The sequence below is a fragment of the Sinocyclocheilus anshuiensis genome, unplaced genomic scaffold (assembly GCF_001515605.1).
Source record: "Sinocyclocheilus anshuiensis isolate Anshui unplaced genomic scaffold, SAMN03320099.WGS_v1.1 scaffold99, whole genome shotgun sequence".
In the NCBI taxonomy this organism is placed as follows: Eukaryota; Metazoa; Chordata; class Actinopteri; order Cypriniformes; family Cyprinidae; genus Sinocyclocheilus; species Sinocyclocheilus anshuiensis.
This window is the reverse complement of record NW_015552547.1, coordinates 247,672-272,519: the sequence shown is the minus strand read 5'-3', so window position 1 is coordinate 272,519 and position 24,848 is coordinate 247,672. Positions and strand designations below refer to the sequence as shown.

Sequence of the window (24,848 nt, the reverse complement as noted above, 5' to 3'; positions counted from 1 at the left end):
TTCTATAATGAAATGTTTAATGCATTTTTGCAACAAAAATATTATAAAGAAATAATATATAAAAATTATATACTCAGAATTTAACAACTGAAATTATGTATGCAGTTTTTATTCTTTTTTAATAAAACTGTTTTCATTATTCAGAAAGTGTGACAAGAAACTGAAAAAATATTTCATTTTTTTCAATAAAAACTTGAAATAACTCACTCCTAATATTATTGACTCGTTTATGATAAATTGCTTGTGTTTCTTCTTATTTGTAAGTGGCTTTAAATTAATTTCAAACTAGGCTGCGACAAAAACGATAACCACTGGTTTAATCCAAATATACCATCTGTAGTCATGTGCTTTAAAGCATGGTTTATTACAGTGCTTGCTATGCGAGAAATTCTGTATTGAAATTCTTATTACTTTCTTCTTCTTATGCCTATTTTTCTGCACAGCTGGAGTAAAATCCAGTATATTTGGCAAAGTGCTACATCTCTCTCTCTTTATCAAATAATGTGCTATCTCCACAATACTTGTATGATTAAAGTTTTCATACATCATTGCACAGTTTTCGGTATTTAAACAACAGCTATAGCATCATCATAATATTTTAATACTGAATTGTGATTAGTTCTTTTACTTTCTAATTTATTTGCATAAAAAAATGACTTTTTTCTTTCCTTTTTAGTTATTTGTCAATAGCTGCTTTACACTATTAAGCTGTGCATGCTGTGCGCCAACGGGAAAGCGTTGCAGTCATACTTCCATCATAAGTTCATCAATTTACACCTAGTTTAGAGTGAATCTCTACTCACTGTAGGAAATGTCATGTTGATAAGATTAAAGCGACTCTGAAGGCGTCCTGATATCTGAGTCCTCCCTCCACCAGGGGGCCCCATAGCAGCCAGCAGAAAAATGTCCTTTTAGATCATGGCAAAAAAGGGAGAAGACGTGATTATATGCACATCTAAAATATATACTCATATAAAAACTAATAAAATGCACCCACACAGTCTAACCTTGATACACTTGAGGATCTGTTTCTGGCGGTCGTACCAGAAGCCATAGTCGATCCAGAGACGGAGCAGCTCCAGAGGAGGCTGGGAGCCAAAGTCGTCCATGGCGGGCATGTTGAGATCATCCAGGAAAACAACCATCCTTTTCCCTCCCACTGGAACATACACACCTTTAATTCTCTTCTCCACTCGAGACTCGATGATCTCCTGCACGTTATTAGAGCTAGTCTGAAAGAAAGACAGAAAAATAATGTTATTAAGACAAGAACGTTAGCAAGTAAACCCAAAGATGATAAAATATTCAGTGAGCGTGACTGCAGATTTGGAGATTAGTGGAAAACTCTTTATTATAATAACAAATGATGATGATGATGATGATAGTTGGAGATTGATGATGAGGATGGTAGAGCTCTCACCATGTGTTCTAATATTTGCTTGCCAGGTTGGGCCATCTGAGCAATGACTCAGCTCACTACAGATGTGAGAGTGGACTACTAAAATATCACTGCACACACTGATTAACCACATACACACTCACAGAGAAAGAGAGTGCTCTGAGCATCCTAGAGGTGACTGATATAAAAGTTCTGTGTCTGAGTGTACACTACTGTTCAGTTTGGGGTCTGTAAGATTTTGTTTTGTTTTGTTTTGTTTTTGAAAGAAATAAATACGTTATTCAGCAAGGATGCATTAAATTAATCAAAAGTGACAGTAAATATAAAAGATTTGTATATAAAACAAATGCTGTTCATTTGAACTTTCTATCAATCAAAGAATCCTTAAAAAATGTATCACAGTTTCCACAGAAACTGTTTTCAATATTGATAATAATAAGAAATGTTTCTTGAACACCAAATCAGCATATTAGAATGATTTCTGAAGAATCATGTGACACTGAAGACTGGAGTATTCAGCTTTGCCATCACAGGAATGAATTACAGTTTACAATATGTTAAAATAGAAAACAATTTTAAATTATAATACTATTTCATAATATCACTGTTTCTACTATATTTTTTTGTCAAATGAATGCACCCCCGATGAGCATACATAAACTTAAAAAATAAATAAATACAAAATCTTACCAACCTCAAACTTTTGAAAGTAATAATACACTTAATTTTTGTTCTCTAGAGATATTTTTTATTCTAAGCACCAGAACTCATAACTATTTTAATATGTCAGTCTTTTATGCTACGAAATATTCTTAACAAAACTAAAATGACCAATTATTCATTCATTATTACTCATTCTTTTATTCAACCCAAATTACAGCTCACTTATTACAGGAGCAGTCCCCCTGGAGACACCTGGTGATGGTTCATGAATAGTCCATTTCTTCTTCCAGTCATATCTTTCAGTGCACTTAAGTTTTCTTTGCTTATATTTCACTTGCCAACACAACACAGTGCTTTTATTTGTTGTTAAAATAAACAAATAAATAAATTAGTGCTGTCAAACGATTAATCACATCCAAAATAAAAGTTTTTGTTTACATAATATATGTGTGTGAACTGTGTATATTTATTAAGTATATATAAATACAAACACATGCATGTATATATATATATATATATATATATATAAAAATATGTTATGTTTATATTTTAAATATATTTATATATAATATAAAATAAGAATATGAATATATAAATGTATAAACGTAAATATTTTCAAAATATATACTGTATGTGTGTGTATTTATATATACATAACAAATATACACAGTACACATACATATATAATGTGAACAAAAACTTTTATTTTGGATGCGATTACTCGCGATTAATCGTTTGACAGCACTAAAATAAATGCATAATAAACCTAACAAAAAAGAGAAATGTTATGGTTAAAAATATTTCAAGATATATTATTATTCCTGCACACTTGCTTAAGTGCTACCTTACCAAACTTTTTCTTCTCAAATATCTTTTCCTGAAGCTGGTTTAGATATTTTACTGCAAAAATGATTTTTTCTTTTCTTTTTTTTTTTTTGGAGATCATCCTTGGGATTTATTAAGTGCTTCTGCTGAGATCAAAATTCACCTTTTACTAATACTAAAAGTGTTTATCATCACCTTTGAGGACGTGTTTATGGTGAGCATGGCCCACGTGACTGAGTCCAGGCTCTGCAGGACATTCTGGGCCACTGAAGTCTTCCCTGTCCCCACTGGACCCGTCAGGAGCACAGGGTGCTGAGTGGACACCAGAGCCTTGACCAGGTAATGATAGCGCACAGTGTCCACTGTGGGGACCATGATCTTATAGAACGGAGCGCTGCAGAGAGACAGGTGATAATTAAAAAGACGCCAGAAAGAAAGTTGAAAAGTGGGACGGCTAAGTATGAGACATGCTTTAAAAAGAGGACAAAAAAGAAGAGTAAAAGTAGAATACAGAGCGAGAGAGAGAGAAATAAAGAGCAAAAATGGGTGGGAGGAAATAGAGTTGAGAGAGCAGAATGAATGAGAATACCGAGGAGGAAGAGGAGGTGAAAAGTCTTGATTGAAAGACTGAAAATTGAAAGATGTAGCGAGACATTTCAAATGAACAGAGGGATAAAAAAAAGAGTCAGGTAAGAAAAAAAAAAAGAACCCCAGGATGGAAAAATGGACAGCCGACAAAGAGGGAGCAAAGAGAGCCAAGAGGACAGAGGACAATGAAGGGGAAAGAGTTGGACTGACATGACAAATGAGAGCAGGGGAGAGAAGAGATAGACGAAGAAGGATGAAAAAGATGAGAAATATGAATAGACGGGGAGTTCAGAAGTCTGGGAGGGAGCCAGGCGAGAGGCCTTTGACTGAGCCCGCAGGCGGCTGGCAGAGACCCCTGAATAGGGGGAGGATGGGGCACACACACACACACATACACACACACATCTCACTTGGAGGCGTAGCGCCAGCCTTTGGGCAGCTTGTCCTCAAATGACGCCCACGTTTTGTTCTTGGTGTCCACGTAGTATTCGTAGATGGTGTCCTGAGGTTTAATACAAGGTGATTATTTCTCCAGTAATATATTTGTTTCTGTAGGCAAAAAGGCTTAAACATTTATTCTAGATCCAGAGAATCAGTACTTTTCATGTAACATTAGCATGTGTGAGTATGTGCGTGCATACATTTACATTAATTACACAAACATGTTATCGATTTCACACTGTATGTAGACTACTGTGGCCCCAAAAAGTATTTGGATACTTAAATACATGTGAAGTGATTTCATTTTTTGCAATCCAGTTCACACGTTTTTAAGTCATTATTTTGTCATTCTATTTGGTGACATTAATGGCACAGAAATTACACACTTCATCTTTAAGTGTTCATACACATTTTGGCCCACTGTATACCTTGTTAGGGAAAGTCCCCTCTACTTCCCGCAGGAAGTTGTCAATCTTCTTGCGTCCATCCTCATCTACGGAGGCGCACACAGACCATATGAGACTGAAGATGAACCAGAGCTCCACCATACGGCCAAAGTTTTCAGAGTCCGCTGGGTTCACCTGACCAGCCAGAGAGTTATAGTATTACGCTTGTGTAAACTAGCTACAGTAGAGCTAAATATTAAGTTTAATTAAGTTTAATTAAGCCAGACACTGACACAAGACTTGAGAGCTGCAAGATCAGAAAACAAAACAGTCAGTAAAAATACACCCCAGATATGAATAAAAGCATGCTTTTAAAGGACTAGTTTACCCATAAAGAAAAATCTCCCTCATGTCATTCTAAATGTTTTGAGCAATACACTGATGTTCCATGAATGATGGTCAGTTATACGGTCCATCTACAGTACAGCTGCAATATTAGCTGTACACATCAATGAAGTGAAAGTGTTCTGACCCCGTTCTCTGGAGTGGCCAGTGAGTCGTAGAGCCTACAGAGCGATGACACTCCGTTCAGTTCAGTGATGGGCACCAGCTCCTTACAGTGAGTCTTCTTAAAAGTGAGGGTCTTGTCTATGTAGCGGTCAAACAGCTGCCTGAGATGATCCATTTCAATCTGAAAGCAAAAGAGAGAGATGAAGCACTTTGCCAAATGTATAACACGATGCTTCACATTGTGTCCCAAACCTTCTGCCGTTTTTCCATCCAGGACTGAACATAAGGCTTCCAGGTCAAATCAGAGTAGTCGTTGTAAACCATTCCACAGCGAGACACGGTAGCAGGAGACGCCACAGCTAGATCCTCCACTTCAAACAATAATGAGACCTGCAACACACTCTCTCATTAATGGTTAAACCCAACCAAATAAGCACAGAACTGTCACTTAGCTGAAAATTAAATCTCACGAAACCTGTCAAGAACATTTCACACTAAAACAAAAGAAATAATTAAGAAAAATATTTTCATATTTGCATATATGAAAAGAGATCTATTTTAGGGCCATTATGATTTTATGTATTGCGACATTTTTTCTATGACATTAAAGCTGATTTTCCCACCTAAATTCTAATATAAAAAAATTAATAATCATCATCATCATCATCATCATCATCATCACTATAATAGAAAAATATAATTGTATATAAATTAATTATTAAATAAACAAGTAAAATTTAACAACATAATTGCATTACAGAGATTTTAATTTTTTTATTACAGCAAAAAATTTTTAGTATTATAGTAATGCATAATTGTAATGAGATTTTAGGGAGAAAATATGCTTGTCATAAAAATAATGTCACTATGCAAAACATTTTAATAGTTTAAAAAAAAAATAAGCTTCCTTTTCTTGATGCAAAATACACTACCTTTCAAAAGTATGGGCTTGTTAAGATTTATTTATTTATTTTAGTATTTGAAAGCTTTTCTCACCAAGGCTGCATTTATTTAATTAAAAATACAGTAAAAGCAGCAATACTGTAAAATGTTATTACAATAAAATAATAGATTAAATCTTTATCAATATTTTTTATCAATACTTTATCAATTTAAAGTGTCCTTGCTGAATAAAATTATTAATTTATTTAAAAATAAAAATTCTTACTGAACCCAAACCTTTGAATAATGGCTTTTTTATATGCCTAAGGCATTTCTTCATGAAATTCACCCAATAACTGATGAAAAAGGTCATAATTGAAGGAAATAGGGTTGGGCGATGTCTACAAAATTGGCATCGGACGATATCTACAGTGAAACATCGTGATGGACGATGACATCGGCGGGGGCGGGGCGGGGGTGTATTAGGGGGTGTGCCCGAAGCGTGAATCCTTATAAGGGAATTATTCTTAATTTTGACATTAATTTTAATTTTTATACCACACATATATATATCGGTTCAAAATATCAGTTATCGGTCTATTTGATCTGTAATAATCGGTATCGGCATCGGCCTTGAAAAACACATATCGGTCGACCCCTAATCTGGACGCTAAAATATTATTTATTATAGGCTAGGCTTTGTACAATGCGTGAATCCTTATAAGGGAAAACACGATTCCTAACACAGTTTCTACACCGGACGCGAGCGGTGCGGCAAAATACTATAGAACCACTGATCAATAATAGACATTTATTATATATAGATCAGTCTATAGAACTCATTATAATCAGTGATGTTGTCTACACTGGATGCGGCGAGGCGAGACATGACAAATCCCCGACAGTAAACTGCTGCCGCGTTCTATTTATGGATGCTAACACAAATTTCAAATGATTTTCAACGGTCACTTTGTCGCGTCCAGTGTAGACTTTAGCTGATGCGGCGCAGCGTCCGGTGTAGACACAGTGTAACGGTTGCCTGTTACATTACAGTGCATAAAATTTCACTTACCACATAAACAGAGTAGGGAGAGATGACTGAGGACGATGGTGAATGATTTGCAGATCCTCAGTACCACTGACAAACATATAAAATGTGTGGCAAGTACTGCCGCTCCATAGTATAAACAGAGTACGTGCGATCGCGAATCTCGAAAGTGAAAGTGAAACTAAAAGCGATCGTGCATTCAAAAGCACGATGCCAGTTTCAATGCCAGGTATAATAGCGGCTCCCTGATGCCGAAATATGTAGTATAATTACCCAATTATATAACTGCAAGGAAAAATATTGAAATATATATTTTCCTCCCATCTAATATTTATTCCCTTTAGGTGTTCCGCCTACACTTCATTTTCTTTCCGAACACGGTATTGAGATGTGGGGGAATGGTGGGGGGGGATCACGATGCCGGCTCAACATCGTGATGTCTATCAGCCATCGGCGAAGGACGATGGCATCGTTTATCGGCCCAACCCTAGAAGGAAATACTAAATAGTTCTCTGTAGTACACTGATGGGTTAGTGAGGCGAAGTGCACAGTATCAGGTCTGGAATCAGAAGTGAAATAACCCTGGGCGGGCAGTATCAGAGGTTTTAGTGTGTGCAGAGTATGGTCTGGCACCGGTACCTGTTCGGGCATGGAGATTCTCTCTCCATTGATGAGTGTGAGGACTTTGTTGTCATCCATTACAGAGTTCATGCTCTCGATCCACAGCGTGTCCACTGGCCCGTCAAACACAATCCACTTCTCATCAGGCTTCTCATCTGAGTTCGGCCACACAGAGAGGTAGTGTTAGTGCTTCTCTCTCACACACACACACACACACACACACGCACAGAATGAATGTGAATTTCCTAATACACCCTGGATCTCTTTGTCTCTCTATGTTTCATTTTCCCTTTCTCTTCTTCTCTCTGTCAGTCTTATTTCCCTACATTGGTTTCACAGACACCAGAGAGACTTGCAGGCAATTGTGGTGAAGCCTCTAATTGATAATTTATCTTTTCCTGTCCCTTTATCAGCCCATGTGTGTCTCATTTACTGAACTCAAAACAATAAAACACAAACATGGCACACAACCCATCTGTCTTATACACACACATACAAACGCGCCCTGTCTGGAAGCAGCAGGCCTGCTGGCTGCCTGGGTAAGCGAATAACACCAGACCTGTCACACACAGCTACAGGAAGTGTCACATCTCCTCTGGGCCATCTTCCCTCTCTGAACAGGGAGGAGGGGACACAGGCAACAGATACAAACCGCACTGAGCCACTGCAAACTGTGAGCTTACATTCAAAATGATATCAGAAAAGCATTCACACACAAATATCAAACAACAGCTTAAAGGGATAGTTAATCGAAAAGTGTAAATATTGTCATCATTTTACATCATCTACATGTCGTTTTAAACCCAAAATACTTTTGTTAATCTTAGAAAAATAAATGCCAAGTTCTGTCATGAAACTCTAGAATGGTGCAGGCTGATGGGTCCTCAACGCAAACCGATGATATTCACAGCGTTAAACTACCTGGCACAAGCTGATTGGTTCATGTTGCATATGCAGCCAATGAGCTTGCTGCTTTACATTTAAATGGCTGTTTAGCATTTACTAGAGCATTTCGCAGCGCGCTTTCAGAGTTCCTCTGAAACCCTCCACCTTCCCCAGCTCCACCTGTATAGATCTGCTACGGGTTATTTAATATGCTATTTGTGCAGCAGCAGTATTCTTAAATACTCACAGCATATGTATTGACAGCAGCAAATTCCTGTACTTGCTTGCAGCAGCAGCAATAATCAACAACAGCAATAACCAGCAGCAGCAGCTATTTAGCAGCGTAGCAAATCTATTCCGCCAAGACCAAAAACATTAACATTGTCACATCCATTACCATGCTAAAATCTTCAGAGAGTTGTCATGATAGAAATGAAGATATATTTAACAAACCTGAGACTTCTGTCTCTCTATTTAAAGTCCATTCCACCTAAACTTTTACAGTACATTATAACAGAAATCCATATAAATGATGACAGAACTTTCATTTTCTGGTTTCTAGAAAGAAATGCGTACAGGTTTGGAACAACATGAGAATGAGAAAATTATTATTTACATTATTGGGTGAACTATCCCTCTAAGACCAGTTTGAGACCCCTACTGACACCTGGGATAGAAAAATAAACTGAAGGAGCCCCTGAAAAAAAGAGAGAACAGCTGCAAAAAAGAAAAATTGCTTTTGATTGGACTGATGACTGGCAAGAGAATGGTAATGCGACTGGATGGTAATTGAGTCGTCTTCTTGGTCAGTATGGTCACAGAGTTCAGGACTGATAGGAAACTCCTGTCTGTGTGATGGAAAGAGTTTAATGTATACAGTATAAGGGCTACAGACAAAACGGCTCCACAAATTAGGTTAAAAGTATGAGGAGGAAGTTAGGCACAAACTAAAGGAAAATTTAATTGCAGGGGAAGCAGGAGAAAAAGAGAGTTCTAAGCAAAATTAAATAAACAAACAGCCTGAGGTGTTCGAATCAGCTATTGAGATCAGAATCCATTAGATCTCTGCATTACCGCGCAAGAGCTTCAAGACAAAACGACCACATTAAAAAGCAAATGCACTAGAGCTAAATGTACTAATTCTAGTCTGCTCTCCAAAAGCTATTCAATATGGCTCTTGAAGGGGGAATGAATTTATCCGTAATAATGACTAAAGCATTTGTGTGGGAGGTAACTAGGGAAGGCTGTTTTGTAGTAATCAATACCAGGCTCTTAGAATTCTTCAAAAAGCACACAATCTCCTGGGTAGAAGTAAAATTGACTTTTTAATACCAAAATTACAGCACATCTGATTATGCTTCTAACATTCATTGAAATAAATATCAAACAAAAATTGCAAGATTTTTGCCATAACTTTATAAAAGCCTTCCATTCTATCTGCTGTTTGACATTAAAAATTATGGCATTATTGCTTAACTGTCTGGAATATTTCATCCTGTCTGATCGATCGTTGCACTCTGAAGTCAAATATTTTTGTATAATGGCCACTAAACTGCACTGTCCATCGGCCCAACCAATTTCTTACATAGCTGCATCTCTTGAATCACTCTTTGACCTCTTCAACTCAGACTCAATATTTCAACTAAAATCTATATTCCATGTCCATTCATTCATTTATCTGGTAAGGAACCATTTAATGAACCACCAGCAGTTCATTAATGCAAAATAGTCAACACTGGGTTATGCAAAATTTTATCACCTGACCGTGGGTTTATTTTGCAATAATGTCCATCTGACTGCACATTGTCTTATAATTCTAATTTTAAGTGTTGAAGGGGGTAATTCACAATAAATTATTGTTGACAGAAAGCATGAACTAAATGAAAATATTTGAATAAAATTACAGCTATAAAAGAAAAACAAAATCTCTGTAGCACAGAGAGTTGTTGCTTGAGCCTAGTATTTTCCAACCATTTCAATCAGCATCTGTAGTTTCTGGTATCACTCAGTTTGGCTCAGACCTTGTTCTGATTCAGGATCACAGCAAAAGTTGGACCTACTAGAACAATACTGACAGACTGGACCATTTACCCTGGCAGTAAACCTAAAATTAAAAACTCAAATATTGACCTTCAAGATACAGATGTACATGCATGAAAAACATATTCATATCCAATTATATCACACATTCATCAAAGTACAATTAGGCCTGAAACTCAGGTCCACAGGCAACATCAACCCTGTGGTGAAAGAATTGAGAGGAATGGCTCACAGGGCCCACTGTGTCGTAAAAAGGCAATGTCCTGTTGAGATTTCAATTAAAATGAGGCTGAAAATATTAGAATCAGTAATTGAGGCCATTGCTTTTTATGGCAGCAAGGTGTGTGGTCCACTAACAAACCAAGAACTCGCCAAATGGGAAAAACACCCAACTGAGACCTTGCTTGTTGAATTCTGGAAAAAAAACAAAAAACAAACAAAAAAAAAAAGTATATGGAACTCCAGAAAGAATGCATGCAGGGTATAATTAGGCTGATATCCATTAACTATGATGACACAAAACAGGCAATTAAACTCTGAAACCATTTAGAACTTAGTGGTCTCCAAACATACCAGTATAAAATCCTGTAAATTCAAGAGTTTAGCAAAACATGCCTCTCACTACAGACAGAGGTTCAAGAGCAGAATAATCATGTGATTGGACTAAACCACACTAGAACACAAATGAAATTTGACTAAATTAAACACACTGGGAAACCTAAACAAATGCAAAGTTATCTGGCCCAGAAATGTACACTTGTCCTCTGTGAAAAATGGGAATCATCTTGACTAGGTCCACACTCAACAAACAACCCAGCAACGGGAACAAGCAGGCTGAAAACATGGCAAAATAAACAAAGAACAAGATAAATGGTTGTTCTTATATAGCAAACCAAACAATTTGTATTTTGTATTTTCCTTTTAATACTCACTGACTCATTCTCTTTGGCAAATGCACCATTACTTGTCATGCCAATGAAGCCCATTGAAACATTCAAAGGGAAACAGAGGGAGGAAGGGACTGCAGAAGTCCAGAGAGAAACACAAGCATCCGGGGGAAGGCACATTTTTGGCTCTGTCAGACAGTTTCAAAAGAACAATGCAGTGCACACACAGACTCCAATGTTAACCATCAGAGACCCACTGTAGTAATATCATTTTTTTTCATTCATGCAAAAGTAAACCCTGTAAAATCATGTTCAGCTTAGCCTAATAACACTCTTATGTAGTACGTATTGAAGTTTCAACAATCTATTTTAGGGAGAACTTCTATATTAAGATGTAGGCCTCTAAATATGCCTTCAGTAAGAGGAATTTGGCTCAGTAGGCTTCTTAAAAACAGTTTAAAGGCAAAAAAGTAGAGAGAGTGCCTAATGAAGGAAACGGAGGAATTCCTTGAAGAGAATTTCTTTGTCAGACATCCTTTCTTGTTATTTGTCATGCCAATAAATCAAACTGAAATTGAAAAACTCAAAGAGAGAGAGAGAGAAAGACGGAAAGAGAGGGGATTTGTGCTGTTTGTTGGCCAAGAATAACGTGAATAATGTCAGAATAATGTGCAAGATAAGAGAGAGATGAAGAGAGGGGCAGGGAACATCAAAAAGACCAGATCAGTGAACATGAAAAATTGATACTGGCATATCCCTAGATCAGTGTGACACCAGCTACAAATGACAAAACACAGAGATACACTACAATTAAGAACAAAAATTACACATTATTTTAATAGAATATATTTTCAACTCTGCATGAGTACATAGACCAATAATTAAGAAATACCAGAATAACACAACGCATCCTTCGTGAACGACTTGAGAGTCTACTTCGGACAGATTGACAAACTTCATATTGGATTGTACACAGAAAACGAGTACAAAAACTGACAAAACACACACACAAGTGCTGCCAATCCCTGCTGTTTTAGCTGTATAGCGATCAAAGAGAAAGGCTTGAAAAAACAAGCTCTGTGATTTCCTGTGATACTCAAGAGACTGGCAGAGAGACAGAGAGGGTTTGTGGATAGAGACCAGGCTGGACAGGATGGCAAAACGAAAACAAATCAGCAAACTTTTCTACAACCATTTTCACTCGTTCTTTGCTTCTTTCTTTCTCTCTTCTGTTTGTTTTTTTATTTTTTTGTCACATCAGGATTCATTGACTCATTATCTTTCCTCTGTCTCTGTCAGTGCTTCAGCTGACGTCGCACCTGCTATCTGCGACTGCTATTTCAGTCAGCAAATTTCTAAACTTCTTGATGAGCACAAGCCTCAAAGTCAACATGAAATCACATTCACAACCTTTTGATTTCTTTGTCACTCAGAAATAAATTTAATGAGAAAATAAATTATTTTATCCATCATGAATTGAAAGTGGGCATCCTAAATGAAAAACTATGAAAGATCTAAATGCAAGACCTATTTCTACTGTTATTTGCAATTATTGCTGTAACCTTTACTGAATGAATGTTAACCAGCATTAAACTACTGTGTTAACTTGAATCTGAAAGGCTGTAATATGTACATCAGTGGCCAAAAACAATGTTTCTTCTATTTTTTGAGTCTTGTGCACCTCCACAGGCCCATTAGTAAGACCACACCAGAAATGTGTTTCTTTAAACTTCAATTAAACTGGTAATCATTCAGCATTATGATTAATATAATTAAAGTGTGTATTATTACAATGATACTCTTTCAAAAACAAATCAATACTAAGGCTGCAAAACAGACTCACCAAGTAGCTTCCTCTCCCTTTAATGAGACACCTGAACTTGTTTTTCTTTAACAAGTTTTGACAGTTCTGGAGGCAAATATATTTGACGTTGTATTGATGTGAAGAAGAGAGAAGCGCAAGAGTAACGTGTAAAGTGTAGAAGCGCAAGAGTAAAGTGCACTGCTGCAGAAATCTACATTTTAGATCTACAATCTAGTCTTTATATGCACATATATTTGACTATAAGGGTGATTCAAACAAATGGCTGAATCCAAATGTTACGCAATATTTTGTTTCCTACCTTTAAACTCAAGTTAAGTTGACATTTACACAGCTTTCACAGGGTACACATAAAAAAAAACACAAAAACACAAAACAAAACAAAAAACAATAAAAACACCAAAAGAACAAATCAAAACACAACACAACACAACACAACACAACACAAAACAAAACATACCTGCACAGGCTGTCCTCATAAGCGAGGAGAGGACGCCGTCTGTCCACTCATTGGTGGAGAGGTTGTATTCTCCGTACAGCTCTCCCAGGGTCACTGCCTTGGGGTTTAGTGGACACTCCTAAAGGGCCATGAGCAAAGTTCAAAGGTCAGAATTCAAAGAAGGAGATAACGATTCAACTACAGGAGAGGAATCAAATAGAGGTGGAATCATACAGCAATGAGACACTGATACACAGGAGACTCAAGGGTGTGTGTGAGTGTGTGTGTGTGTGTTATATGGAGTGGCGGTAATGAGGAAACAGGGTGAGGTGATGTTTGCATGGAGAGTTAGAGATAGGCACCAGAAATAGATATGCAAAGGGGGGGGGTTGAGTCAGATATGAAAGAGTGAGGAGACAGGCATCGAGAGGTGGAGAGACAGAAGGAAGGAGGGAGAGGGAAAGGGAGGATGCAGATAGAAATGGCAGCTTGAGTCACAGAGAGAGCAGAGAACAAGATGGACCCCCAAAATGTAAAGAATTACACACACTAGGCAGAAAGTATCTAGAGACGTTAACCAACAGAGATTTAGAATCACACACACTCATATGCTAACACCAGGACACCAAACCCACACAGACAGTCACCACAGGTACCCAAACCCACAGAGAATTAGACAGTGACAGGGGTGAAAACATTGAAAGGGAGAGAGCGAGAATTTGGCTATGTTCAGAATGGAACACTACATTACTACTTACTGAATCCTACACTGTATGTAGTGTACTCTTACTACAATTTTAAAAATAGTACATAAAAAGTTTATGGAATAAGTTCGGAATAGAATACTAGTGTAGTCCTTACTGCATACTGGACAGTATACTTACTAAAAATGAGAAACATAATGCAGTATTTCAGAATATGTTTGGAAAGGAAAAGATTGCGACAGAGAATATTATGCAATAGTATCATACATTGTTGTCACTTGTCACATGACTTTCAGTGAGTGCAATACCGTGATCATCAAATCAGCATATTAGAATGATTTCTGAAGGATCATGTGACACTGAAGACTGATGTGAAATTCAGCTTTGCATGACAGGAATAAATTATATTTTGAAGTATATTAAAATAGAACATAATTATTTTTAATTGTAATAATATTTTACAATATTACATTTTTTTCCCCTTATTTTTCATCAAATGCAGCCTTCGTGAGCATAACAGACTTCTTAAAAAAACATTAAAAATCTTACTGTTCTCAAACTTTTGAACAGCAGTATATATATCACAGGAATAAAATATAAACATTTTACAATATATTACATTTTAAAATACATTAAAATAGAAAAAATTATTTTAAATTGATCTATAAATTATATTTATTTTTAATTTGTATTTTATATCAAATAAATCCAGCCTTGGTTTATAGCCAAGAAAAATGTAAGAACCTTTCAAGAAATCTTACCGACCCCCAAATTTTTAATGGTAGTATACAGTATATAATAAACACACACATTTGTAATATGTTAGGTGATAACTGGAAGCCACTTATTCAAGGTTATGTGACAACAATGTATTCTTCTTCTTTTTTTTAAATCTGATTTTGTTTCCCCCCCCCACCTTTTTACATAGCGCTTCATACAATACAGATTGTTTCAAAGCAGCTTTACAGGGATAAACAGGAAAATAATGATTCAGTGATGACACATTAATTCTGCTGTAAAAAAAAAACACTCATTGTTCAGCTGTTCTCAACATTTTGTAATTGGTAATGTGCTATTCTCAATACTGAAAGAAAAAAATATTCTGTCACCTGACCTCATTATGTTAAACGTTTAATTTAGCAAGTAAGTGTTCCCCATTTCTAGTCCCAGCAGAGGTTAGTTCCAACTCTAATTAAACCCACCTGAATAATCTAATCAAGGTCTTTAGGGTTCCTTGAAAATTGCAGCCAGGTGTGTTAGAACACGGCTGGAACTAAACTCTAAAAAAAACAGTAAGAGTAGTATACTATTCCTAACATGTTATAGAGTGCAGTACAAAAGGGGGAAATTTGGATGACATCTAAACAGAGAAACAAGAGACTTTGACAACATCAACAAAGCATAAAAACAGTCTGTCAGACCTCACCTGCATCTCTCTCTCGCACACACAGGAACATCATTAAAGAAGGAAAACCTGAGAAACACATATGCCCCACCACCCCTACTCCTCTCTTCTATTTTTACCCACATCAGGATGAGACACGTGAAAAGGGTTACAAAGAATGAAGGAGATGAGGAAAAACAACAGAAGCGAAAACAAAAAAGATCAGAACAAACATGAACGCTAAACACACGGTTTTAGACATGAGGAGTCTCAGCCGACTGGGTGAAAAGACGACTGTGTTAAAAGCACAGCATGGAGTGGCGCTCCTTTAGCCGCAGCCAAACCAACTGTGAAAAGAAAGAGATCATAAGCTGTGGCAATTAGCGCTAGCTGCCGTCTTGACTACGCCATCATTTTCAAAGCACCCACGAGTGAGCCGAGAGTCTGTCAGGGGGGCTTTTAATGAGTGTTAAGTCCTTGTTGCCACATGTTCTCTAAACAGCGAAGAGTGTTTAAGGGAAACACTGTTGTCTTGGTGGTAAATGTATCGGGTGCTGAATAAGCGTGGCCGCTGACGGCGATTCATTTTCATGGTAATGAGGGATAGAAGATTGGCGTAGCCTTTTAGGCTCTAGAACAGCTGCTGCAAAGACATTTGTTTCAGAGGCAGGCTCTTTGCCCTTAAAACTACTCGTGAATGGAAACACTAGTTACGTATGTAACTGTGGTTCTGTGAATTCCGGATGACCGCCAGAGGCGGTGCTTAAGCACTAGTGGATTATCGCAGCGCCAGCTCGATAGGTTGAGATAATATACCAAAAAAGTCAAGTGGTGACGTAGGCTGAGCCTAGAGTATAATAGACACACTAGCTCAGCCTTCAGTCTCGATATGCCTTTCTCGCACATTCCGAGTGACAAATAACTCTGGTGGTGAAAGCGGTGCTTAAGCCCTAGTGGATGACTCCTACCAACATAGTCATGAGGAATGCCACTCACCTGAAAAAAAAAAGTTCAAGGTTGCTCCTGAAGAACTGCTGAACTGACAGCATGAGGGGCAGCAACGTTGAGCTTGTAGAAGTGGGCAAAAGTACACGGGGAAGCCCAAGTAGCAGCAGCACAGATATCTGCTACAGAGACTCCTCTGAAAGCAGTCCAAGATGTAGACACAGCCCTAGTGGAATGACAAGAGATACCCTCTGGCAAAGGTTTTTTGGGCCTTCTTGTATGCCAAAGAGATAACCTCAACAATCCAATTTGACAATCTCTGCTTTGAAACAGCGGTCCCATTCCTTGCACCACCATAACAAACAAAAAGCTGATCTGTGCTCCTAAAATGAACGGTAGCAGTCACATATCCCTTCAGGGCTCACACAGGACACAAAGGGTGATCCCCTAAATGTTCTGATTGTGTTGCTGACTGAAAAGCCGCTAAACTGATTGACTGATTTATAAACTGCGGAAGCAGAACTTTAGGTAGAAAAGAAGGATTTGGTCTGAGCACAACACCAGAATCATCCGGTAACCAACGCATACATAACTCACTAACGGACAATGCATGTAACTCACTTGCACGCTTAGCAGACGCAATTGCCAACAAAAAAGCAGTCCGCGAAGGCTCAAATGGTGGCAGACAGACAAAATCAAGAACAAGTTGCAAATCCCATCCAGGAAAATGGGGGTTACGAAGCTGGTCTCAGCCGTCATTGCACCCTTCAAAAAACTGCACACGAGATTATGAGAACCAAGAGAAGAACCATTAACACCATTAACCGGAACATCATGCGCACAAATGGCCGCAACAACCAACAGTGGGGAAAATATTTATTTGATCCCCTGCTGATTTTGTAAGTTTGCCCACTTACAAAGAAATAAAGGGTCTGTAATTTTTATGGTAGATTTATTTTAACTTATAGAGACCAAAAAATCCAGAAAAAACACATTATATAAATGTTAGAAATTGATTTGCATTTCAGTGAGTGAAATAAGTATTTGATCCCCAAGCAAAACATGACTTAGTACTTGGTGCAGAAACCCTTGTTTGCAAGCACAGAGGTAAGACGTTTTTTGTAGTTGGTCACCAGGTTTGCACACATCTCAGGAGGGATTTTGATCCACTCCTCTTTACAGATCCTCTCTAAATCCTTAAGGTTTCTTGGCTGTCGTTTGGCAACTCGAAGTTTCAGCTACCTCCACAGATTTTCTATAGGATTGATGTCTGGAGACTGGCTAGGCCACTCCATTACCTTAATGTGCTTCTTCTTGAGCCACTCCTTTGTTGCCTTGGCGGTATGTTTCGGGTCATTGTCATGCTGGAAGACCCATCCATGACCCATCGTCAGTGTTCTGGCTGAGGGAAGGAGGTTTTCGTCCAAGATTTTACAGTACATGGCCCCGTCCATTTGCCCCTCAATGCGGTGAAGTCATCATGTACCCTTTGCAGAAAAACAGCCCCAAAGCATAATGTTTCCACCTCCGTGCTTGACTGTAGGGATGGTGTTCTTGGGGTCATAGTCAGCATTTCTCTCCCTCCAAACACGGCGAGTCGAGTTAATGCAAAAGAGCTCAATTTTGGTCTCATCTGACCACAGCACTTTCTCCCAGGCCTTCTCTGAATCATTTAGATGTTCATTAGCAAACTTTAAATGGGCCTGTGCATGTGCCTTCTTGAGCAGGGGGACCTTCCGGGTGCTGCAGGATTTCAGTCCAGTGTGTTACCAATGTTTTGCTTGGTGACTGTGGTCCCAACTGTCTTAAGATCATTAACAAGCTCCTCCCGTGTAGTTCGGGGCTTATCCCTCACCTTTCTCATGATCATCCTTAGTCCATGAGGCAAGATCTTGCACGGAGCTCCAGACCAAGGCCGATTGATGGTTGTTTTGTATTTCTTCCATTTCTGAATAATCGCACCAATAGTTGTCTCCTTCTCACCAAGCTTCTTGCTGATGGTCTTGTAGCCCATTCAAGCCTTGTGCAGATCTACAATCTTGTCTCTGACATCCTTTGACAGCTCTTTGGTCTTGCCCATGGTGGTGGGAGAGGTTGGAATGGAAGATACAGATTGTGTGGACAGATGTCTTATACACCTAACGAGCTGACATTAGGAGTAACTTCTTAAAGTGTGTTCCACATGGGCACATAACCAGTCTGTGGGAGCCAGACTTCTTGCTGGTTGGTAGGGGATCATATACTTATTTCACTCACTACCTACCATAAAAATTACAGACCCTTCATTTCTTTGTAAGTGGGCAAACTTTCAAAATCAGCAGGGGATCAAATAAATATTTTCCTCACTGTATACTTTCAGCGTGGAGGCTGCTTTGGCTGAATCCAAAAGATTCTGTAAAAAAATAAGAACTCCAGGAGCTTCACAGCGTACAGGATCTAACCCACGCTCCTCTCACCATGACAAGAAAATCCTCCAACGAGCTGCATAGAGCTGACGTGTGGATGCAGCTCTAGCACTATACTTCTAGCACTATTATGGTATGAACAATGGCGGGCTGACAATCTGTTAAGAGACAGTCAGCCCCAGAGGCCAAACCCAAAGCTGTAGACGGGCTGGATCCGGATGCCAGACAGCACCGTTCATCTGTGACAACAGATCCTTCCGAAACGGAAGATGCCATGGCCTGCCCACCAACAGAGACAGAAGCATGGGGAACCAAGGCCTGGCTGGCCATCGAGGTGCTGCAGCAACACTCTGTGGTTGCACAGAGATATTCTGTGTAATGTGTCCCACAGAAGCAGAAGAGGAGGAAAAGCATAAAGCAGACAGTTTGGCCACTCATGAGACCTACCCCAACGGGCTGGATGTCTCTGTTCTTGCAAACCACAAGTGACAGTGAGTGTTCGCCTCTGTTGCAAAACGATCAACTTCTGCTTTGCCAAACTGTTCCCATATCCTCTGCACCACATCCTGGTGAAGCCTCCATTCCCCTGGGTGCAGAAGATCCCTTGACAGAGCATCTGCTATCTGATTGCTCGATCCCGGGAGGTGAACTGCCCTCAATGATGCTAGTCGAGGAAGAGACCAAGTGAGTATCTTGTGGGTGAGATGCAGGGACTTGAGAGACTTTAGCCTCATTCAGACTGTCAGCCCAAATCCGATTTTGTGCATATCCAGATGGAATCTGATTTGAATAACTGACTGTCCACACAGTGTATCGCAACTGTTCAAATCCGATGTGTGTGTCCATAAGCGCTCTTTCGTTTTACTGAATGTGCCTTGGTTACTATGGCGATGCCGTTGCGTTGTTATGCCTATGCTAAGAACAACAATAACAGCAATACAGTTTGCAATACAGATATTGTCTTACGACATGACAACATGTTGTCGTCATGCTGGATTATTATTATTATTATGGATTTTGTCTTATGCAGGAAGCTAGAATGTGCGACTTTATTCCGTGCTGCCATCTCCGCTGGTTTCAAAACTCAAAGAGGTGAGTATACTAGCAGTATATTGTCTTTTTCCGCTTGACTTACAGTTCGCAACAACACAAGCTTGTTTCTGCAAAGACATTTATTATGTTTTCTACAAAAACGTCTGACGTGTTTATGTTTTACGTGGCGTGAGAACGTGAAAAAGCTATGCTAAATCCGATCTCAGTGGTCAGACTGAAATGGATTTCCAGGAATGCGATTTGAATAGGATTCCAAACCACATACGAATGTAGCTCAAAATGGATTTGCACAAATCGGATTTCATGTAGTTCGTTGCCGTTCAAACTATCTAAATATGATCGGATTTCAATCGGATTTGCACAAAAATCGGATTTGGGCTGACAATCTGAACAAGGCTTTTGTTCCACCTTGATGGTTCAGGTGAAACACTGTCGAGGTGTTGTCGGACCGAATGAGGACATGATGGCCTGACAGAACTGGCAAGAAATGCTGCAGGGCTAGGAAAACTGCACGCAATTCCAGAAGATTGATGTGGTCCCTGGACCGAGCTGGAGACCACTGGCCACAAACGCCCCTGTGATTCCATGATGCCCCCCACCTGAAGAGGGAAGCATCGGTAGTGATGACCTCTCGATGAAAAGGAATGACCCCTAGGGGAACACCTGACATCAGAAACTCCCGGCGATTCCACGGTGTCAATGCCTGGACACAACTGCGCGAGACAACAATCAGCTGTTGAAGATGTCTTACAGGGCTCAACCGCAAACTGTTGTTCCACCAATGCAGATGCCTGAGGTGGAGCAAACCGAGTGGAATCACAGAAGTGGCAGCGGTCAGCATCCCCAAGATTTGTAACAGCGTCTTGTACGGCAAGCTTGCACCCAGGTGGAAACAGGCAAGGAGCTGCAGAATACTGCCCACTCGAGCATGTGAGAGGGTGGCAGGCAGTCAGCCCAAATCCGATTTTGTGCATATCCAGATGGAATCTGATTTGAATAACTGACTGTCCACACAGTGTATCGCAACTGTTCAAATCCGATGTGTGTGTCCATAAGCGCTCTTTCGTTTTACTGAATGTGCCTTGGTTACTATGGCGATGCCGTTGCGTTGTTATGCCTATGCTAAGAACAACAATAACAGCAATACAGTTTGCAATACAGATATTGTCTTACGACATGACAACATGTTGTCGTCATGCTGGATTATTATTATTATTATGGATTTTGTCTTATGCAGGAAGCTAGAATGTGCGACTTTATTCCGTGCTGCCATCTCCGCTGGTTTCAAAACTCAAAGAGGTGAGTATACTAGCAGTATATTGTCTTTTTCCGCTTGACTTACAGTTCGCAACAACTCAAGCTTGTTTCTGCAAAGATATTTATTATGTTTTCTACAAAAACGTCTGACGTGTTTATGTTTTACGTGGCGTGAGAACGTGAAAAAGCTATGCTAAATCCGATCTCAGTGGTCAGACTGAAATGGATTTCCAGGAATGCGATTTGAATAGGATTCCAAACACCCTAAATCCGATCTGACCGGTCAGACTGAAACGGATTTCCAGGAAAGTGATTTGAATACGATTTCAAACCACATGTGAATGTGGCTCGAAACGGATTTGCAAAAATCGGATTTCATGTAGTTTGTTGCCGTTCAGACTATCTAAATATGATCGGATTTCAATCGGATTTGCACAAAAATCGGATTTGGGCTGACAATCTGAACAAGGCTTTTGTTCCACCTTGATGGTTCAGGTGAAACACTGTCGAGGTGTTGTCGGACCGAATGAGGACATGATGGCCTGACAGAACTGGCAAGAAATGCTGCAGGGCTAGGAAAACTGCACGCAATTCCAGAAGATTGATGTGGTCCCTGGACCGAGCTGGAGACCACTGGCCACAAACGCCCCTGTGATTCCATGATGCCCCCCACCTGAAGAGGGAAGCATCGGTAGTGATGACCTCTCGATGAAAAGGAATGACCCCTAGGGGAACACCTGACATCAGAAACTCCCGGCGATTCCACGGTGTCAATGCCTGGACACAACTGCGCGAGACAACAATCAGCTGTTGAAGATGTCTTACAGGGCTCAACCGCAAACTGTTGTTCCACCAATGCAGATGCCTGAGGTGGAGCAAACCGAGTGGAATCACAGAAGTGGCAGCGGTCAGCATCCCCAAGATTTGTAACAGCGTCTTGTACGGCAAGCTTGCACCCAGGTGGAAACAGGCAAGGAGCTGCAGAATACTGCCCACTCGAGCATGTGAGAGGGTGGCAGGCATTACACGGGAGTCCAGTGTCATTCCAATGTAAGTTATTGTTTGCACTGGATTCAGACAGCTCTTTGCCTCGTTGACTGCAAGACCCAGCTGCTGCACATGCTCCAAAAGCAGCCTGGTGTCGCGGACAGCTTGTTGTTTCATGGGTGAACACAGCAGCCAGTCGTCTAGGTAAGGCAGGATTCGCATCCCTCTGGACCACAGTGGATGTAGAGCTGCAGTCATGACAATCAATTGGAACTTGAAAGTAAGCATCTTTTTTTAAAATCGATGCTTGTGAATCAATCTTCCCTTTTTACTGACCGAAGAACATCGGCTGCACGTAACATCCGAAAGGGAAAAGTTTTCAGGAACACGTTTAGATGTCTCAAGTTTAGAACTGGACGAAAACCACCATCCTTCTTTGAAACGAGGAAGAAAGTTGAATAAAAACCTTCCCTTTGAAAGTGGGGATGAACTCTTTCTATGGTTCCCTTCTCTAGCAGCGAACACATTTCTTGAGAGAGAGCTTCTGAACAGACCGGATCCGCTATTACTGTAGGGACAATCCTTGAAAATTTTGCGGGCCGGCGTCGAAACTGCAGAGTATACCCCCTGCTCATTGTAGTCCAAACCCAAGGATCTACTGTCATCTCCCTCCAGTACTGCAGGTGTAGACTTGAAAAATGATCGACCAACGGCCCAGTGCCTTCAAGCTTTGTGGGTGCAACTTTTAACAGCAGTGGAGGGGGGCGCTAACGTGGACCCCCTGGCGAGTGCCGCTGATGTGGTCGAAAACCTTGAGTGTCCTCAGTAGCACGGGGCCTCTGTAACCCCTGAGGCTGTGGTGTAGAACGCTGACGGAATCGTTGCTCTGGTGTTGCAAAACGATGTTGAGCCTGAATGCCCGGCACCTTAAAAACAGAAGTGCGCTGAGCCAACTGACTAGTGGTCAACTGACAAGTGGCCTCAGACAAGTTCCTCTTTTCCAGAAGCTCTGGGACACTGGGTCCAAACAGGTGACCAGGAACAATTGGGAGGTCTCGTAGTGTCTTTTTACAATCCTCTGGCAGTTTCGCCTGGGCGGGCCACACTTGTCGGCGAGCTGTCAGAAGCATGGCTGTAAGACTACCCAGTTCATGGGTGACATGGCCCATAGCCAGAAGCGCAGTTTGAAGGAATTGTGAAACTGAGGGGTCCACATTTGCCGATTCAAGTTTACTAGTTGTGGCGAGGAGTAATTGACATATTGTGCTCTCCGCACGAGCTATATACGCGGTAGACTCATATGCCTTTTTGAGTAACGAGTCTGTGTGACCGCACTGAGTACTGGGGCAACGCACATTGCCTCGCAGGGCCTCATCAGGTGACACCACAAGGGCAGTGACAGGTTGCTCTATTTCTGGAGCACGGCCAACCCCAATGCTATCTGCATCCACCATAGATGCCAGTGTACGGGCGGTCTTTGACCGCCGTTTAGGTGTACTAGACCCTGTTAGGGAGTTTGAAAATTCTGCAACAAAATCCTTGCATGGTGGCATAGCGAAGTTAGACCCAGCTGAAGGCTGCCTAAAAAGACGTTGGACTGGGCTGGCTGCACTGGCAAGTTATCCAGCCCTAAACGAGCAACCGCCATCTGGAGCATAGTTAAGGTATCATCCACGGAGGATGGAGTTAGTCCTGAGTGAATCGAATCACCACTAGAACCCCCTGCAGCTGAAAAAAACTGTATTCCCCTGGGGGGAAGATTGCGCAGCAACATCCATCACATTGAAATGATCCTGAAAAAGCGAATCAGATGCACTTGTAGAGATCACGTCAATGTCAGTGCGAAATGGAGGAGAAGAGGAACTGAAAGGTTTGTCATCCATTCTCTTAGAACCCTCTTCATCTGCCTGTGTAATTGCTCCAGGTAAAGCAGGCATAACAGGCTGGAGTGTCTGAAGAAGGCGTTTTATCTCTGACATCTCAGACAAAAGGACAGCAACTGTCTTAGAAAGAGAAGCTTATCTACCTGCTTGTTCCTTGACGTTGCCTTCTTAGATGGGGGAGCACCGGCAGCCGCAGATGCACCATGTTTTCAATTCCGTGTGACGGGTTGTGGCTCCGTTCCTCCAAGTCCTACTGTGGACTTGGCCTCCAACTTAGCAAGTCAAGCAGTCTCTCTGACATGGGTAAAAGGCTACAGTGCAGACGGGTCCGTGAGAGACTCTCTCAAATGCTACAGTGCTTCCCCTAGGTTTACGGCTTTGGGGGGGGGGGGACTCCTTTTTAATGGTTAAATTACATTTTATTAATCAAAAAGCATGTCTAATTAATTAAAATCATGAAACTTAAACAATTTAACATCAATTTATTAAAAGTGTAACAAAAATTGCATGTTTTTAGGGCCCTATGAAATGTTTTGTTTTTCCAACCTTGTTTTATTGTTACCAAATTCTGTGTTTTAGCATGTCTTATTATTTGAAAGCATAAAAACAAGTTTATTCTTACAATAGCCTTTTGAGTTTTTTCCCTCAGAAATTCTGTGTTGTGTATTTACATTTTTAAGGCATAAAACATTCATTTAATTTATCTTTTAATTAATGAAAATTAAACAAATTTTATTTTTGGAAAATAAAGGGGATTTAATATTACAATTAAAACATTGAAGAAATATTGTATG

General features: G+C 40.0%; 1 protein-coding gene across 1 annotated transcript in view; it reads right to left on the bottom strand.

The window, feature by feature from the left end:
- dnah2 (dynein, axonemal, heavy chain 2) overlaps positions 1–24,848 on the bottom strand; it is a 163,408-nt gene that overhangs the window by 40,172 nt on the left and 98,388 nt on the right. Inside the window, exons 43-51 of the mRNA XM_016454789.1 lie at positions 13,458–13,575; positions 7,382–7,518; positions 5,065–5,202; positions 4,835–4,993; positions 4,345–4,497; positions 3,886–3,977; positions 3,083–3,281; positions 1,008–1,232; positions 804–908 (exon numbers count right to left, since the gene is read on the bottom strand). Coding sequence (XP_016310275.1) covers positions 804–908; positions 1,008–1,232; positions 3,083–3,281; positions 3,886–3,977; positions 4,345–4,497; positions 4,835–4,993; positions 5,065–5,202; positions 7,382–7,518; positions 13,458–13,575 — 1,326 coding nt within the window. The remainder of the gene's footprint in view (positions 1–803; positions 909–1,007; positions 1,233–3,082; positions 3,282–3,885; positions 3,978–4,344; positions 4,498–4,834; positions 4,994–5,064; positions 5,203–7,381; positions 7,519–13,457; positions 13,576–24,848) is intronic.